General features: G+C 43.0%; 1 protein-coding gene and 1 pseudogene across 8 annotated transcripts in view; one reads left to right on the top strand and one right to left on the bottom strand.

The window, feature by feature from the left end:
• The window catches only part of PRUNE2 (prune homolog 2 with BCH domain), a 257,591-nt gene extending 243,750 nt beyond the window's left edge, over positions 1 to 13,841 (bottom strand). For 5 of the 7 annotated variants that reach the window (XM_082470768.1, XM_082470771.1, XM_082470767.1 and 2 more), the window contains exon 1: positions 13,515 to 13,840. In XM_082470768.1, the coding sequence (XP_082326894.1) occupies positions 13,515 to 13,550 (36 nt within the window). In that variant the 5' untranslated portion in view covers positions 13,551 to 13,840. Of the gene's footprint in view, positions 1 to 13,514 lie in introns of all 7 variants that reach the window. The other 2 variants (XM_082470766.1, XM_082470769.1) reach the window with 1 other exon arrangement.
• On the top strand, positions 1,089 to 13,481 carry LOC309664293 (small ribosomal subunit protein eS4 pseudogene; annotated as a pseudogene). Its single transcript has one exon. The product of its transcript is annotated as a small ribosomal subunit protein eS4 pseudogene (transcript).
• Positions 13,842 to 18,898: the final 5,057 nt, after the last annotated feature.

Raw genomic sequence — 18,898 nt, 5'->3', positions numbered from 1 at the left:
TCATCCAGAAAGCAATTTGGAAAGATTTACCAAGAAACTTGAGACTCTTTGTATCTTTTGCTCCAGTAATTACATATTTGAGAAGCTATTTTAAGGACCTAATCCTAAACAGGACAAAATGTTTTAGGTACAAAGATATTTGTTATAGTGTAACTAACAACAGCAAAAAAAAGAGGGACAATCAAAATGTTTAACCACAGTCCATCTTCTTTATAAAAATGCATGCTATTATTTAAGATGTTGATTCAGAATGCTATGCAATAACATAGGGAAATATTTAATAAATTATGTTAAGTAAAATAAAAATCAGGGTACCAAAATGTATGAATATCCTATTCTAATCCTACACACAGGAAAAACTAAGAAAACTACTTTGCCGTAATATTGCCAACAGTCATGCTTCAATGAAAGTGGTTAATTTTTAGGCTTTTTTCTATTGTTTACATTTCATTTTCAGTTTTCCTCTAGTTCCCAAATTTGCTTTAATGTTTCTTATTTTATAAATAAATGAAGCCTAAAACATAATACTAGGAGGTTAAAATAGTCTAAAGTCACCTGTTTCAATGTTAAAGATCTATCCTTCTATAATAGTTTCAAATGTAAAGATCTGTGATTAAAATAACTAACAGTTTCAAAGCAAGAAATCACTAACAAAAGACTATGGCTATAGAACGCTGTGTTTAAACATGTGGAATCCCAATGCCTGTTTCCACAGCATTCCCAGAAGTGACGGGGCAGGGTGTGTCCAGTGTAACACAGCAATCAGGGTGGCTGTATATAAATCTTGCTGAGAGCAAAAGTCTGAGAAAGAGGCCAGTAGTAAGAAGCATGACTCAGTGTTTATGAGACTCATCAGAACAGTCTATGTAAATGCCAGCCTATGAAACCCTGTGTGTGTGAACTGATTTTTACAGCAATGTCATACTTGGTCAGAAGGCTATTTTAGCATGAAATAATTCTATAGGTGTGAGAAATACATTTTCCCCCCTCAGAGGGCTCAGAATGACATAACACTTTGGAGAGCTAATGAATTTTTCAAAATGTTTTAAAAGCCAGCTCTGGAATGGTATTTTGATCTGCATCCACCACAGTGAGTTTATGTCTGGATTTTTTTGGAGACTGGAGTCAAGAGTGATGGCGCTTCAGGCCACGGTCCAGGGGAAATCAGCCAAGTGGCAAGCTCATGACCAGTTCCACACCAATGAGGTTGCTTTGCTTTGTGCATGGCTTTATGTTAGGGTCTTACAAAGTAAATTCACAAATAAAGAATAGAATATTCAGCTACAGAATAAAATTCTCCCTCTTGTTTATCTTTCTCTAGGACCTATATACATGTCCTAAGACCATGTTTTCAATTTGCCTACAATCTAAAAAGAAAAAAAAAACCCGTTCTCCCAATGATCTTGATAAACACACAAAACATAAAACAAACCCTGAATTGAAATTGAGGTTTAATCCACACGGATTGGTAAAAACGCTGCTCACCTTTCTTTGAAAGAATCCAGGCCTCCAAAAGTCAGTGGCTTTGGGAGTCTGTTTATATGGTAGCTGCCAAAGGGTGAGAGAATTCTACGTGGTGTTTCAGCCAGGAGATGATGCATACAAACCAAATCAGGCTGCTAAGGGCAGGGGGAAGAGGAAAGTGTTAACAAAGCAGAGGATGGAGGCCAGAGAGTGACTTGCCCGCCGCCTCCCTGCAGAGGGACTCAGGGACACTGCCTTCCCAGGGAAGCAGACAGGCACGTGTCCTCGCAGACATACCAGTGGCAGGGGAGCAGCTAATCTATCCACCTGTCAGGACACTTCTGTCCTCCCAGGGCCAGGTGCTAGTCTGGCCAGCAACACAGGCCACTTGCTAGAGAAAACATGTATGAAGAGCGCAAAGGTTGGCAAAACGCTCCTACGTCAGGATGAGCTTCTGCCCCAGCCCTTACTTCTCTTCCATTCTGGAGAGCAAGAGGCAAGCGTGCACAACTCTCTCTTGCACCCTTCAATTAATTAGTAGATAATTTTTCACAGCAAAAAAAAAAAAAAAGGACATAATTGAATTGTTGGGCCTCTTTAAAAATAAGCCACATTTTTTTTTTAATTTTTATTGAAGTATAGTTGATTTACAATGTTGTGTAGCTTCAGGTGTTCAGCAGTGATTCAGTTATACATACATATATATACCTATTTTTTTTTCAGATTCTTTTCCCTTATAGATCTCTGTACTATACAGTAAAACAAAGCCATTAAAGTCCTATTTTTTTTCAACTGAGAGAAAGAAATGGTTCCTACGAGTGGGAAATCTTCCATTAAAACCTTTCAAATCATTGAAAGTCCAGCAGCAGGCTGCCCCTCCCTCTCTGGCTGTTCTTAGGGACGTTATTTTACAGGCCATGGTCATTGCTGCAACTTCTCTACCGAGTCCAGAACCAGATTAAGTTCTCAACTCAGGGTGGGAGTGGAGAGCGGGCCTTCTCCCATCTTGCATGTGCCACGGGACTATTTATGCCTTCCCACATCAGGCTCACATTTTTAGCACCATCACTCTCCGTCCTGACTCACGATCGCTTGCTATAAACCATGACATTTCGCATATCTGGCTTCGCTTAAGAACGAGGTCACCTATGCAAGGGACTTTTCCAGACAACTGAAGCTTACCCTCCGTGTGACAATTTCTGTTCTATTTTTTTCTGTGTGAATTATCTGAGTCGGATTTTTTTTTTCTGAAATTCCTCACGTACCCCACCTTCTCTTAAACAGACACTGAGCTTAAACACTATTTCTTCCTCGATTATTCAGGGTCATTACTGTGAACTTTCTGTCACTGACGTTATGGCCTCCGGAGGCTGTGCAGGTATTTAGGACCATTTGCCCTACATCAGATGGAATGACACTTGCTGAGAACCTGGGTCCATTTCTTAAAGGTTTGTTTGATTTTGGTTTTGTTTGTGCAGTTCCGCTATTGTAAGTTATAAGCAATTACAGTCTCTGGCAACCACTTCTCCCACCACCCTGCTCTGAGAAACCGACCTCGTGGGTATTCTGTCAAAGCGCAAATTAAGTAATGAGGATGGTGATGAGTGCTAACACTTGTGAGTCTTTGCTACTTTCCCAGCATTCTTCAAATGACTTACAGGTATCATCATACCAATGGGCTCAGAAAGAGAGTCTGGGGGATCTCCCTGTGAGAAAAGAACCAATTATAAAGATATGTTTTTAATACTCAATTGCAGGTGTCTGAAGGAAAGCTGCCTTTGTGTAATTTTCAGTTTTCTGGAGACCTTGGGTTGGCTGATGTGGCCAAATAAAGTGAACTCCAGACACATGAGCTCTTGCTCTTGCAAATCATTCCATTCTGAGCTTTTGGAAGGATTTCCTTCTATGTCTCACCACTTTTCAAACTTGCCTCCCCCCTGAATCCTGTTATTCTTCACTTTTCTCCTATTTCCCTTCCAATTCCACCTCCACCTTCCTTCTTTCCTTTCTCCCTCTGTTCCTTCACCCCTATATGTGTCTCCGAGTATAACCAGCAGTTTTCTGAGGCACTGCTCAGCTGGCAGACTCGAGAGCAAAAGCGAAGCTCTGTACAGTGGAGAACTTGAGTCCTAATCCCAGCTCTTCTGGCCAGCTGTGTCACCCGGGCTGAGCTCCCCCAACCTACACTCACTCACTCACTCAATCAAACAATTCTGTCTCCAGCAAGAGAGTGACAACAATGAAGGAGAAAGATACAAATAAACTTACTTACAAAACAGAAATAGATCCACGGACATAGGAAACAAACTTATGGTTACCAAAGGGAAAAGGAGGGGAGAGATAAATTAGGAGTTTGGGATTAATATATCCACACCACTATATATAAAATAGATAACCAATAAGGACCTACTGTATAGCACAGGAAACTATACTTAGTATTTTGTAATAACCTATAAGAGAAGAGAATCTGAAGAAGGCTATATATAACTGAATCACTGTGCTGTACACCTGAAACTAATGCAACATTGTAAATCAACTATACTTCAATAAAAAAAAGATAATGTATATGAATGTGTTTGGTAACCATATGGAAATTGTTGTTAATAGTGAGTTAAAAAGAATACTTTATAGACTATATTCAGAATTTGGGATTTGAACTGGAGCTCACATTTAATTGTACATTATTCATAAAGAAAATGGTAATGATAAAATTACAGAGAAAAGGTTTCAGCTAAAAAATGCATTTTGAGAACTTCACTGTATTAATTACTACTTCTTTATACATAATACTACTAAATCTAAATATGTTTCTAAATCAAAATAATGTTTGCACATATTTTCACGCATCAGTTTTTAATATAAGAAATCTAAACAAGAGCAGAAGAAAGCTTACTGTAGGTCATTAAAAACTCTGTCATTTGTTAAAAACAAAAACAAAAACAAAGAAAAAACAATGAAGGAAGCTGGAAAACCAAAAGCTGTACTCACAACCTTGCTGGCAAATAAGGAACAACTTCTAACTTTTTTAAAAGAGCCATTCTCATTATTAAAAATTCACTAAATACCCACAATATTTCAGTCACTCTAAAACTAGTCACAGACCCTATCTTCCAAATAGTTTATCAGTGTTTTATTTTTCTTTCACCTACGTAGACAGTGAAACAGTCTCCCAATTTATTCAACCAAATCATAGACAGCCCAGCACCATATTTTTCTCACAGCAGGTTCTCAGTAATAGTGATTGATTACTCAGTTATCCAAGGGTTTTTTTAACATAAAACAGTCAGAAACAAAGAAATGAACCTCTCTTGGGTCAAAGTGAACTCACTACCCAGCCCTCCCATAAACCTGCCGAGTTGCTCACATTTTATTTAAAGAGAATTAAATGTTCCAGGATATCTGGTGGGAAGACACGAATGTGGCAGAGGGTCCTGGAATGGGAGTCAGGTGATCTGGGAGCAAAGTCTGGCTCTGTTCTTTAGTGGCTGTGAAACCTTGGTCAGACTTCTTGCCCCACTGACCCTCAGTTTCCTCAACTGCAAAGGGAAATAATAGCTACCTCACAAGACTATTTTGGGTATTAAGTGGAAAAACCTATTTCTTAGAGCTAAGACAGATAATCAACAAATTCGAACTAAAGGGAGCTAAAAATCATCCCTGTTTCTATACAATGTAAATAGGGCTTCCTGGCTCTCTTATCCACCGTGGCCCTATTCATGTTTTTATTACTGTGGGTGGAGGACACATTCTTATCTTAGTACATACACACTTGCAACAGCCCTAATATATTATTGTTCTCATTTGACAGATGAGGCCAGTCTGGAAGGCCTTCAACTTTCCTCTCAAGGACTGAAAATCTTCTCTGCCAATCTCTCTCATGACATTAGTACTGGCCCAGAAGCAGCAGAACAAGCTGGGCAAGCTTGGTGTAGTGGCTGGGATTGGGGGGGTCTAATTTTTCCCCTTTGGACCACACAGCAGAGGATCTAAGGCTCTAACAGTTCCACTCTGTCTGCTGATCTGCCCAATGTGGTTTTGCAGAGCGCCCCATTCCCTCCCCTGCCTCTCTCCAATCCATTCATGTTTTAATTCCACCAATATTTACAGATTCCAAGCAATCATGCATAAAAACTAGCCTCGTTATTTTACAGTAACATTTTGTATGAAGTGTGTACCATATACAAAAGGGCTGCATGACACTCCTTGACCTTACTGTTTCTCACCTCCTTCTAGTAAACCAACCAGAATTCCCTTATACTGTCGCCAGCCCCTCTTCAGATTCAGATCTCTAGGAGTCTGCACCTGTTCATCTACTTACTCATTTTACTAAGCCACTACGATGTCTCATGCTTTGTGCAAGCCTCTTGCCTTATGGCTTCATTCATTCTAAAAACACTTTGTTCTTTTTGTGCTTAGCACAGTCATGGCTCATGGGCCCAAGAAGCCCCTGAAACATGCAGCAGCTCCAAAGCATTGAATGCTGAGTAAACGGACCAGTATGTTTGCTCCTCATCCATCAGGTGATCCCCACAAGCTCAAAGAGTGTCTCCCCCTCATCTTTTTCTAAGGAACATACTTAAGTATTCCCTGACAGGAAATGAAGTAAAGAAGATCTGCATGCAGCAGTTCCTTAAGATTGTTGGCAAAGTCCCAATTGATAGACCTTATCTGCTGGCTTCAAGGATGTCAGCAGCATTGACAGGACTGGGGAGAATTTCTATCTGATCTGTGATACAAGGGTTGCTTTGTTGTTCATCGCATTATACCGGAGGAGTCAAGTACAACTTGTACAAAGTAAGAAAGATCTTTGTGGGCACAAAAGGAATCCGTCATCTAGTGATCCGTGATGCTGACACCATCCGCCATCCTATCCCCTTCAAAGTGAACGACACCATTTGGACTGATTTGGAATCTGGCAAGATGACTGATTTGAACAAGTTTGACACCGGTAACCTGTATATGGTGATCAGAGGCGCTACCTTGGGAAGAATTGGTGTGATCGCCAGCAGAAAGAGACAACCAGGTTCTCTTGATGTGGTTCCTGTGAAAGATGCCAACGGCAACATCTTTGCCTCCCCACTCTCCAGCATTTTTGTTATTGCAAAGGCAACAAACCATGGATTTCTTTTCTCTGAGAAAAAGATATCTGCCTTACCACTGCTAAAGAGAGAGACAAGAGACTGGCAGCCAAACAGGGCAGTCAGTGAAATGACCGCTAGGTGACATGATTGGAAGGGTCTTTGTACTTAATTAAAGATAATGTGTTATGATTAATGGTAAAAAAAAAACCCTCACAAACAAACAAACAAGCAAACAAACAAAAACTACTTACTGAGCTTCAGGCACTGCACCAGGTTCTGGAGATACAGGGGTGAGCAAACCCATACAGAGACCCTGGTCCCTACTCTCATTAATCAAACAAACATGCCCAATAGAGATATAATAACAAGCTGAGGTAAATGACTTAAAAACATCGCCCCAAAACCTGACTTAGACTCATGAATTGGGGAGGCTGGGTGGGAGGGGTCATTCAGCAAAAGGCTTCCCTTCTCCTTAACCTGACCAGAAGAGGTAGGAGCTATTCAAGCTTAGGGAGGTAGGAGGAGAATCCAGCAGAAGCTGGACAGCAGATGGGTCAGATTCCAGAGTCAGGTTAAGAGTGTTGTTGGTTCTCCAAAGAGCAATGAAAAGTGATAATAAGGATTTAAGGGAATGATGGGACAGATGTGAAAGATGCTTTCACAATGATCTCCCTGGTAGCAGTGGGAAAGTGGTTTGCAGGAGACCAACTTGTTAGCTGGCCATTGCAGTCATCTGGATGACTTAGTGATGTCTGGGATATGGTGGTTGGGGAAGGGATGGAGGAAAAGAAAAGTTCCCAGTTGGAGAAACTGGATGAATAATAATGCCGTTCACTGAGATAAGGAACTGCAGGAAAGGACCAGCTTGGGGGCAAATGGAGAGAAGCAGCATTGTTCCAGGTTCCGTGCTGAGGGCTGTAGGTACATTATTTTGGCTTTATGACAAAAAGTAGGTATCGTTATCTCATTTTTCAGATAAAAACCCAAGGCTGTATTATCAGCTTAGTTCTTCTAACCCAACCTTTGTGGCTCTGATTTTGCAGGGCAATCTAGTGTCCAATTAGCCTCCCAAGAGCTCTTAAGAAGAAAGATTACCTTTCCCTGGAAACCAAAGCCCAAAGTCACAGAGCTCAGATAGGAATGGATTTGGAACGCTGCCAGAGATTTTGAGTAGGCTACTCTGGGACCCATGGCAGGCAGCCACGTATGATTGTGCAGGTTGCATACTGCACAAACCCAGAGGGTGCCAGTCATATCAAAGTCCATGTGAATGCTGCCTCCTGAATATATCAGCCCTGTCCCTCCCCAGTTTCTTTTCAAAGAAGACTCCAAACTCCATGACTCTCCAATAAACCTCAGGGTTCAAAAAGAATCAATGACCAAGGCAACACCGTGCACTTTACCTCTCTGGTCCCAGATGTTCTTTCCTCTTTTGCATCCTTCATTCAGACCCAGGTATTCATCCCTCACCCTTGTCTGCTTACCTAGTACCCCAGGGAGGAGTAGATGTAAAGGTAGAGTGAGACGTCCATCACTAAACCACTATTGCTTACAAGAGCTCCCCAGACTGATACACCAAACCTAAAACATTGTTAATATCTGCCCAAATAAATGCTACATAGAAATAAACAAGTTATACCAAAGCTGTCACCTTTTTACGTAGTTAACATAAAATATTCCTCAAATTTCTGATTAAAGGGCGTCCTTGCTCACCTGATCGCATCTTCCCAGACCCAAGGTGCTGTCTGAACAGCAGTGACCAATTCTTTATCTTTGAGGAAGATCAATCCCCTCTGAGATTTACAGTGAAAAAGCCTGGTTCTTCTCCACAGGCCAGGGGGCTGGGACAAACCACAGCTCTCGGTCTGAAAGCTCAGGCAGTGAGAAATGGAGCTGACTCTAAGACTAAAGCAATCAAGGGCCGTTTTCTCATCAGCCCCTAAGACGGTGGAACCGCATTCACAGAAGTACTTTGGATTCCTGAGTTTCTTGCTTGGGAATACTCTGGCAAGAGGCACAGTCTCAACTGCACCAGCCCTCGGTTATGATGGGGAGGGAGCTGATCCTGTGGTCTGTGATCAGAACGAGCTCAGCTTTCCCAATGAAACTCCTCGGCCAGCATCTCCATCATTACTAGTCCTTACCACCGTGGCCCTTTAAAAGGTACGAAACATTCATTTTAAAGACGCTTTTTATTGATACACATGACCTTGTTCCTATAAAGGAAATCGGGAAGGATATATTTCTCAATTTCCAATCAAATGATTCCTCTGCAGACATGCTGCAGTGTTTTTCTTTCTCTTTTTGAAAACCCATCTCCTCTATCAACTCTAATGTGGTTGTTCATTTAGAGTTTTGAATGTGCTTCCTTTCCCTATGCTACATACCACAGAGTATAAGTTGACATTTAGGGTCACTCAGAATTTTTCTTCTACGGAAGTCCACATATGGACCAATTCCCACTGCAGAAATGAGCCCTTCGTCTGCAGCTGTCACTGCTCAAGTGGCAGATGCACTCCCCAGACTCTAGCGGTGACGGTGACCCTCTCCCCACAGCATTCTTGGGATATTGATGTGCCCTGTATCCTTCTGCTGGCAGCTGACACTCCCACCACACAAATGCCCAATGCTGGCTCATGACCAACCTCTGAGGGCACGTGGGCTGCAGTGATGCCCCACCCCTGAGCAGCTGCTTGAATTGCATCAGCTGGTGGGATCTGGCAATGGGGGAGGCTTGGCAGGCAGTCTACCCAGTATGGGGACCCTGGCTTCCTGCCAGCCAGAGTTCCAGGGGTCTGATTCCTTATTTACTTTTTTTCTTTTCTCCAAAGTTCATGGGAACTTGGATCATTTACTGACATCATGAGGCTGTCTTGGCCTGAATACTTTTTTGTGCTGACCACTATGAAACTGGAGGACATTTCCCAAATCACAGTCTAGGGCTGGGAGCCCTCATTCCCTACCCGTCTTCGATTTCTCTTACCACAGAAAGAGTATAACTAAGAATGACTAAGACATCACTGTGGAAATGGCGTAACTAAAAATGGAAAGCATGGCTAAAATTTAAGGATGGACCTGGAACTATAGGATTTGATCTCTGTCCCTATTCCAGCTAGAAATGGGCAGGTGGAAAAGGAAGCTGGGTGGGCACTGGCAGGAGAGAAAGAAAACGTGTTTCCACTCATTTCTAGTTCTAGCAGTGAGTGTTCGGATCAGAAACATAGCTGGGTTCTCGAATGGGGAAGGGAACCCGGGTAACAAGCATCATCCTTTGATTACCATCTCTACAGCCTCGGGGGGCGTCTTACTCTCCTGGTGCTTATTCTACTGTCTTGGTTGTTTTAACAAGAATTGGATCAGTTCCCTATTTGTCAAGAAGGCACCATTTCTGGAGACTGTGCTTGGGAGGAGTGACTATTTCCCTTGCTGTCCTCCACCTCCAGGTAAGGTGTTTTACAGAGACGCTCCAGGCACCCAAGCCTGTTCTAACCACGCAGAAGGCAGGCCCCCTTGAGAAGCATTTGAGCTCCAGGAGGTGGTGATCCAAGGCCACACTTGAGGTTTACTTTTGCCATTTCTGATAAATGCCACATACTCTCAGGAATGAAGGGTGGGTATCGGAAGGGGAGATTTAAGGAAAAGCCAGATGAGATTAAGTAAGTGAATCTGCATCAGTTTAAGGACCAGCAGAACTGGGGTGGAAAAGAGAATTAAGAGACCACTCTCTCAATTTCAATAGAAATAAGCTCCAAACTGCCTGATTAAAAATGAAAAACATCCTTTCTCCTTCAAAGATGTTTGCTCAACCCAAGAGCCTGGCCTAGAATAGCAGAGTTTCTCTCCTCACAATGACAGATGAATAATAAATGCTCCTGGTCGGAAGAAAGGGCATACAAACAATTTCTCCAAAGTTGTGATTATTGGAGATGCTATTATTGGCTAATAGCAGTTTCATTTTACAATTTAAAATTCCTTTGGTCTATTGAAATTAGCTAACTCCAGTGATGACAAGGTTATGTTAATGTAACGGAGCTGGACCCTAGGAGGCCTTCCTGGAACAGACCCCTCCCCCACCTTGTCCTCCACCTGTCTCCTGTCTGTAAAACAACTTTAGCTTCCTAGGCCTTCCCTGAGCTCCAAAGAGTAAATTTAATCAGAGAAGTGAGAAAATGCAGAAAAAAAGGAAAACAGTCAAGCAAGACAAAATAATCATAGTTTAGTCACTAAACAAAGTCAAGGACTTTTAGTTCCTCTTCAAGGGCTATAGATAATATTCTGAGCCATATCCTTTGAGCTCTTTACAGATAATGAAACTGCCCGCAGGTGGAAGAAGTTAACTGTATGCTACCCACAAGCACACAGACCCCAGACCAGTTGGAACCAGAAGGTTGATGATGCTGACTCCCAATTACCTCACCACCAACCAATCAGAAGAATGTTCATGAGTTGATCACATACCCCACAACCCCCCTCCCTCACCCCGTCTTTTAAAACCTTTCCCTAAAAGCCACTGGGGAGTTCAGGCCTTCTGAGCACTAACTACTTGGACTTCTTGCTTGGCACCTGCAATAAATGCTGCATTTTCCTCCACCGCAACCCAGTGTCAGTAGATTGGCTTTACTGCATGCAGGCAAGAGGACCCAAGTTTGGTTTGGTACCATTAAGACTCTGGAAGGGACATTGGCTATTTCAAACCATTAAAAGACATGTATCATATCTACAGAATATCAAAGCAAGAATTCAAGTAGGTAGACAAAAACCTGCCCATTAGACTTTTTTTAGGTACCATATAGATAAATCTATGTCAACTTCTGATGGAAAACAACTTAAACATAACACCTGAATTCTATCTTATTCTGGTCTAATAAAGCGTAAGTGAAAACCAGCATGATAATTTTCTTCTCCCTAAAATGATTTCCAAAGGATTAACCTAATCTTAAAAAATCCTACCATTTTATTATGGATAAACGTCTCACAAATGAATGCCATAATTATTGACTTAATATTTTTCTCCTAAACAAAGGGTATATATCCTCTAAAGTAAAAGGTTTTCCTACTACTATAGTTGAATGTTGCATATTAAGTAAAATTTTTATTTACCTAGAAAATATAATTTGTCAGGGGAAATGTGACACTAAAAGTGACCAAAACACCTTTACTATGGCTGAATATGAAAGGATAACTGTGATCTCTAACAAGAAACCTATTCTAAGAAAAAAATTAAAATTAGCAGTAATTGTTCTTCTGGCTAAAGCAGGAAGCTGGGAATAGTATTTCAACCACTTCTTTTTCCTGTCACTCTTTTAATAATGTAGAGCGATTGCTCGTCTAATGAAGGAACTCGGTAAATAAACTTACACATTACTTTCAACTGATTACTCTGAAATAGGGAATTTCTCCATCCCAGCAGTTGCTCTTCAGAAATGAGACAAACCTCTTGCTCACATCAAACCCCACAATCTAAATGTTTATTATTAAAATAAATGTTATGGGAGTGGAGCACAGGTGCAGTCTACAACTGCGTGATCGTAGATTGCTATTTATTTTCATCCACAAAAAAATGAATTGCCAAAATTGACCTTTTCTGATTATTTCTCACTCAGTGTTGGGTAAAGAACAAAGAGCATACTTATACTATCAGAAATGCAAGTGATTTCTGCAATCAGTTTTCTCCTTCCTGTGCTCAAGTAAACCTGTAAGAGGGTCCACAATAAACACAGAAACGATCACAAACCTCAATTCTGAAATCCCCACAGACTATCAACTCTCTGGGAGGCTTAAGGTAGAAAACAAAGTACTTATATTAGCATTAATCAACTTTAATGGTCTTTTTAAAGATACTTACAGTTACATCTTTTTAAGAATCACACATCTGTCTTCACTCCCTTTGCAGTGCGAGGGTAAATGAATGACAGAAATAACCCTGCAAATATTCTGCCTTGTGATTAAGACGTCATCTTAACGCAGACTTTATATTTTGGCTTTTATGAAGGTTTAAAGGTTAAAGACAACATAAATTATGCATCTCCTCCTATGCCACGCCTGTACAAGGTGCTTTCCCTGTTCATTAAAGATATTGCTTCCAAATGGGCAAAATCTTTGTTTTAAGGGCGGAAAGAGAAACATTTCCATTACGTTCATTACTGCAATGCTGGAGAATCAAAACAGTTCGGAGTTAGGAAACTGCTAGAATCTGTTGTTCCAGAATGTATAGCAACTGTTGATATACAGAGTGAAATTACCCTTCACTCTTTGAACAACAGTACAGTTAGAGCCAGCCAACATGCTGGTCTCTTCCCAGGAGAACAATGGTCTGGCAAGCCTCACACCACCAGCGACAGTTGGGGTTCTCCCGTTCTGCCTCTGCCCCAAGTTGCAGATCTGAACAGGGACCAGAGAGACTCGATTCGCACTGGAATATCCCTAACTCCCGCACTGGAGCAAGCTCCGCGTGAGGGATGCTCGGGTAAACTGCGCATTCTCACACGTTACTCCTAGTCGGCGTTATTACCTCCTCACTTACGTTTTGCCACGCCCTCCAGCTAAAGTACGGTTTCTTCTCCTTTTACACTTACACGTACCGCATCTGCAGAAGTCTGGGCTCTTTTTCTCAAGGACCACACCCATTTATCCTCTAGCCTCCAGGAGCAAATTGTAGATTCGGCTGGATCTGCCTCTCTCCAACCTCAAGCCAAAGGGACCAAAGCTGGACACACAGCACGCAACTTCAGCCGGGTCACGACCACCCCCACCCCGGCGCTTTGGCTATGAGGGAGGATTATGGAGACAGACTGCCCGCTGTAAACCCCCGAGTTCCCGAGATACTTTCCAGGGGACAGTCCGCACACCCTGACAACTAAGTGGCAAAGTTGTTTCTTCCTCCTCTGCTGCAATGCCCTTTCTTTTTCAGCAACGCGCGCGCGCACGCGCGCGCGCACCAACACACACAGCCTTGCTCCCTCAACTTACCAGTTTAGACTTGGCGCGTTGCAAAAATTCTTCCATGTCGTTCCGAGTGGTTTGGACCAGAGGTACCCGGAGAGCGCGGAGGACTATCTCCTCCGGGGCTAGACGTGCCGGGTCCCCGGAAAGGGGCCGGCCCGGACGCAGAGACCGGCTTCTCCCTCCTACCGCTCGGAGGCGGCTGAGGTTGTGGCTGCGCCCTCGTCCGTCGCCTCGCAGGGCTCCCGCCCCACCCCGCGCCCGGCTGCCGGCTCGGGGCGCCTGACTCTGCCCTAATAAGGAAAGTGGGTGTGACGCCCGGGAGCCCCAGGGCGCGCCCCGCACGCTGGCTGGCACGCGCCTGCGGGGCCGGAGCTCTGGGCCGAGTCTCGGAGGCGGGGGTGTTGGCGGATGGCGAGCGGCTCCTCCGCCAATCGCAGGGCCCCGCTGCGGCCTCCTGACGTGGCGCGCCGAAAGATGCTGCAACCATGGACAGCGCCCAGAAGTGCGAGCCAAGTGCAAGGGGCTACTGCAGAGGGAGGCTCTGCCGCAGGCACCGCCGCTGTCAGCCAGGGGAAGTGGAAAGAGGGGGAGAGACGCCCCCCGCGAGAGCCTCCCTCCTCGGCCAGCGCCTCCCTGGCTGGCTGGCTGGCAGGTTACAAAGAGCTCCAGCGGTCACTTAATGAGCTGGCTCTGCTAGCCTGGCCAGGGGATGCGCTCAGCTAGATTGAGAGGTGGAGGGGGTTACTGGTTACTGCTGAGCTAAAAGCAGTACGACCTTGATGGAGAATAAGAGCAGGCTAGGAGGTTGTGGTAGGCTGCATCTTTCCTCCTTGCCCTCAAAACACACCTGCCCAGTAACAGACCTCTGCAGTTCACCCCAGCTGGGTTCCCTTATGTTGGCCCTAGAGCTATGGATACACACACCCTTCTGCAGTCCCCAACCGCTCTGACATGTACGCTCAGGAACGGCGAGGGCTATAGAACCTTCCTAAAGCATAAGGGTCTGTGTTTTTACAGGATCCTCAGATCATTTCTGTGTACATTAATGTTTAAGAAGTACTGCAATAAATACTTAAACTTACAGCTATGAACCTTATTTTAAGCCACAGAATTTTGTTGTGTGTCCTCTCTAGGCTTACCAGGGCCCCAGATACATCCGGGCCTTGGCACAGCTGCCTGTAATACCCTTCCTGCCCTCTCACCAGCCACACTGCCTGGCTAACTCATGCTTCAGCGATCGGCTTAGAAAAGTGATCTCAACCCCAACTGCACTTTAAAATCACATTATAATCATGTAGGGCTTTAAAAAATACTGCTTCCCAGGCTCTATTCCAGACCAACTGAATCAGTAGTTCTAAGAGTGGGACCACAGCATCAGTCTGGTGTAAAAGTGCTCCAAGTGATTCCAACGTGCAGCTCAGGTATGATCCTCTGGTTCTCAAATTTTAGCGTGTATATGAACCACCCAGAGATGTACTGAAACACAGATTTTTTGTGCCTCACTCAGAGAATTTCAGGCTTAATAGGTCTGTTTAATGGGCCTGAGAATTTCCACTCTTAACTGTTTTCCAGGGTTTGCTGATGCTGCTTAGAAGTTATCTTCCTCCAGGAAGCCCCCCTTGACCTACTCCTCCCTTTCCACTCCCAGACTGAGTCGGTTGCCCCTTCCATGTTCTCTCATAGCAACCTATTATTGTCTACTCTACTATAAATTGCTTATTTGTCTGTGTTTTCCACCAGGCTGTGTGCTCCATGAGAACAAGGACCTTGCCTATCTCATTCATTGATGTATCCCTAACGAGGCTCATGTCATACATAAATTGCAATAAATATATCTTAATAAATGTACATATGAAAGGTTCCTCTCTCTCTCTCTCTCTCTCTCTCTCTCTCTCTCTCTCTCTCTCGCTCGCTCACTCTTACTCTCTCTCTCTCTCATTCTGTGTGTGTGTGATTATCCAACTGTTTTTTATTCAGGAGGACCCAATAAAAAGAAATCAGTGCAGTCTACAGATCTGATTAAGAGGGAATGAATGGAATGTTAAGCTCTGATTTACATTCAGGCTGTATGGAAGCTGCAGATTCTATCTGCTTTCTTTGATGACTTAAGTAATTTAAAACCATCCAGGTAAAACAAGTGTTTTGTCAGCCTTTAAATCTGTGAAGTTGATTACGATTCAAGTAACATTACCAAGAAAAATTCCCAAGAATTCTTTGCCTCTGACTCCATTGGGGAATTTAGTGACAATCACTAAATTCCTCTGAAATTGTATTTTAAACGTTTGGGGTAGGTATTATACAGCCTTGAGTTTTCTTAAATTTTTCTTCTGATGGACTCAAACTCCAGCATCTATCTCCCTGAGTTTTGCTCCACCAACAACGTTTCTGCAAAAGTTTATCAAGATTTACCTCTTTCAGGAAGCCTTCCTGAACTGACCACTTGTATTCATTTCTCGAGGCTGCTGTAACAAATTACCACAAACTCAAAGCAACATGAATTTATTGTCTTACAATTCTGTAGGTCAGAAGTTCCACACAGGTCTCATCAGGCCAAAGTCAAGAATTCAAGGTGTCAGTAGCACTGCATTCCTTTCTGGAGTCTCTAGGGGAATATCCTCTATTTTGTTTCCTTCTCCAGCTTCTAGCAGCAGCTCACATTCATTGATTCATGGTTGCCTTCCTCTGTCTTCAAAGCCAACAATGTTGCATCTCTCTGGTGATCCTTTCATAGCCACATCCGCCTCTGACTCTCTTCTACCATTCTCTTCCACTTTTTAAGAACTCTTATGATTATATGGGACCTACCTGGATAATCCAGGATAACCTCCCCATGTTAAGGTCAGTTGATTAGCACCCTTGATTCCCCTTTGCCATTAACATATTCACAGGTTCTGAGGATTAGGATGTAGACATCTTTGGGAAGCCATTATTCTACATACCATACAACCCATTACCCCAATTATTTGGTGGTTATCAGCCTTTGATCCTCAGTTTCTTATCATTCCACAGCATCCAGAAATATAGTGCCTTTAACTCTAAATTAGAAGTCATCAACCCTGGCTGCACAATGGAACCATCTGAGGGGCTTTGAAAAAATATTCATGCTCCAGCCCATCTCCAGAAATTCTGATCTGAGTGGTTTTGAGAGGGACCCAGGCATTAATATTTTTAAAAAGCTCATCAGGTCATTCTCTGTATAGTCAAAGTTGGGAACTACTGCCGGTTAGATAAATTTGCATTCCCCCAGTCACCCAGGTACAAAATCTGGAGTCCACTTTGACTTATAACTTTCTCCTACCCCTTGTGGCCAAATAGTTCCCAAGTCCAGTGTCTTCAACCTTTGAAAAGGCCTCCTCCAACTTCCTTCCTTTCTATTCCAAGTGCCATCATTGTAACTCAAGTATCAGATCTGAGCCTAAAGCCCACTCCCCTTCTCTCTAGAGGCCTTTGCACTTGTCTGTAGAACAATCCCATTTCCTCTACTCTTTTCTTTTTACTCTCAGGTTTCTTGACTTCTAGACTCCTCTCATTTGAGACCTGTATCTGAGTACTATTCATTTTGAAATTAATTATTTGAGTAGATTAGTAGAATGGTTGTTATGGACTGCATGCTTTTCACATATTGAAGCTTTTAACCCCCAGTGTGATGGTATTAAGAGGTGGGGCCTTTGGGAGGCAATTAGGTTCAGATGAGGTCATGAGAATACTGCCTCCTTGATGGGATTAGTGTCCTTATAAGAAAAGAAAGAGACCAGAGTGCTCACTCTCTCTCCCTCTCTCTCTCTCCACCATGTGAGGATACAGCAAGAAGTGACCACCCACAAGCCTAGAAGAGGGCTCTCACCAGGAACCAAATGGAACAGCATCTTGATATTGGGGTTCCCAGCCTCCAGAACTGTAAAAGATAACCATCTGTTGTTTAAGCTGCCCAGTTTATGGTATTTTGTTACAGCAGCACAAGCAGACTAATACAGTGGTAGTGCTGGGAAAAGGAAGACTTTAAGGATCATCTAATCCCATCCCCTTATTTTACTGAGCAGGTAGCCAAGGCCCAGAGTAGTTCAATATCCTCTTGGGCTAACAGAGCTGCTAAGAAGCAGAGCCAGGACTGTAACTCAGCTCTCCATCTTTCATTCCTTCAGCATTGATGGATCATGACCTATGCTCAGGTAGACATTATGCCCAACCCAAGATGTACAGGCAAGATCCCTGCCCTCAAGGAGCTCATGGTCTAGTCACTATAATACAAAGATAAATGCAGTGATTGAGAAACACATATGGTATTGTGCTCGTTGAGATAGAATGTGGGCTAGTGACTACAGTCTGGATACTCGTCCTTACTGTGGTAGATTAAACATGGCTGCAAATTCTTTGACACTCCTCCCAGTAAGAAGTTGGGTCTATGTTCCCTCTCCTTGAATCTTGGAGAGCTCCATGACTTTCTGAGCAATAAAATACAGCAGAAGTGTCACCAGGACAGTTTCTAGGACCAGGCTTTAAGAGATTGACAGCTTCCATTTCCTGTCTTATGGAATACACACTCTCGGAACCTAGCCACACAGCAGCCATGTGGAGAAGCCCACATGGAGAAGAACTAATGACCCTGGCTAACAGCCCAGTTGCCAGTCATGTGGTCGGCCATCTTGGAAACAGCTTCTCTAGCCCCAGTCAAGCCGACCAGCCAACACCACATGGAACAGAGTTAAGCTCTCTCTGTTAAGCCCTGTCCAAATTCCTGACCCACAAAATTATGGGATATAATAAAACAATTGTTATTATAAGTCATCAAATTTCTGGGTAATGTGTTATGCAGCAATAGATAACCAGAACACCTGGCCATTTACAGCATATGTAACTTTGGGCAAGTTATCCTTTCTAAGCTTCAGTGTCTTCATCTACAAAATAGATATAAAATAGGATTGCTGTGAAAGTTAAATGCAATAATACATGCAAAGTGCCCAATTTCTGGCCTGTAGCTTCCATTGGTCTTTACAAAGGGTCTATCAAAATATACTACTAAATGTAAAATAGATAGCTAGTGGGAAGCAGCCACATAGCACAGGGAGATCAGCTCAGTGCTTTGTGACCACCTAGAGGGGCAAGATAGGGAGGGTGGGAGGGAGATGCAAGAGGGAGGAGATATGGGGATATATGTATATGTATAGCTGATTCACTTTGTTACAAAGCAGAAACTAACATACCGTTGTAAAGCAATTATATTCCTATAAAGATGTTTAAAAAAAAAAAAAGAAGAAACTTAATGCACTAGCTTGAAGTGGAGACGAGGGTCTCTATGAAGAGAACCCAACAACAGGGATCAATTGTGGATGGATCAGCAGTCACTAAAAATGTGAAATTAATATATTATATTATATAAATATAATGTATTTTATATTTTACTATGTATA

The sequence above is a fragment of the Balaenoptera physalus genome, assembly GCF_965194825.1.
Source record: "Balaenoptera physalus genome assembly, chromosome: 7".
Classification (NCBI taxonomy): Eukaryota; Metazoa; Chordata; class Mammalia; order Artiodactyla; family Balaenopteridae; genus Balaenoptera; species Balaenoptera physalus.
The sequence above is the reverse complement of the archived record's forward strand: the minus strand, read 5'-3'. Positions and strand labels throughout refer to the sequence as shown.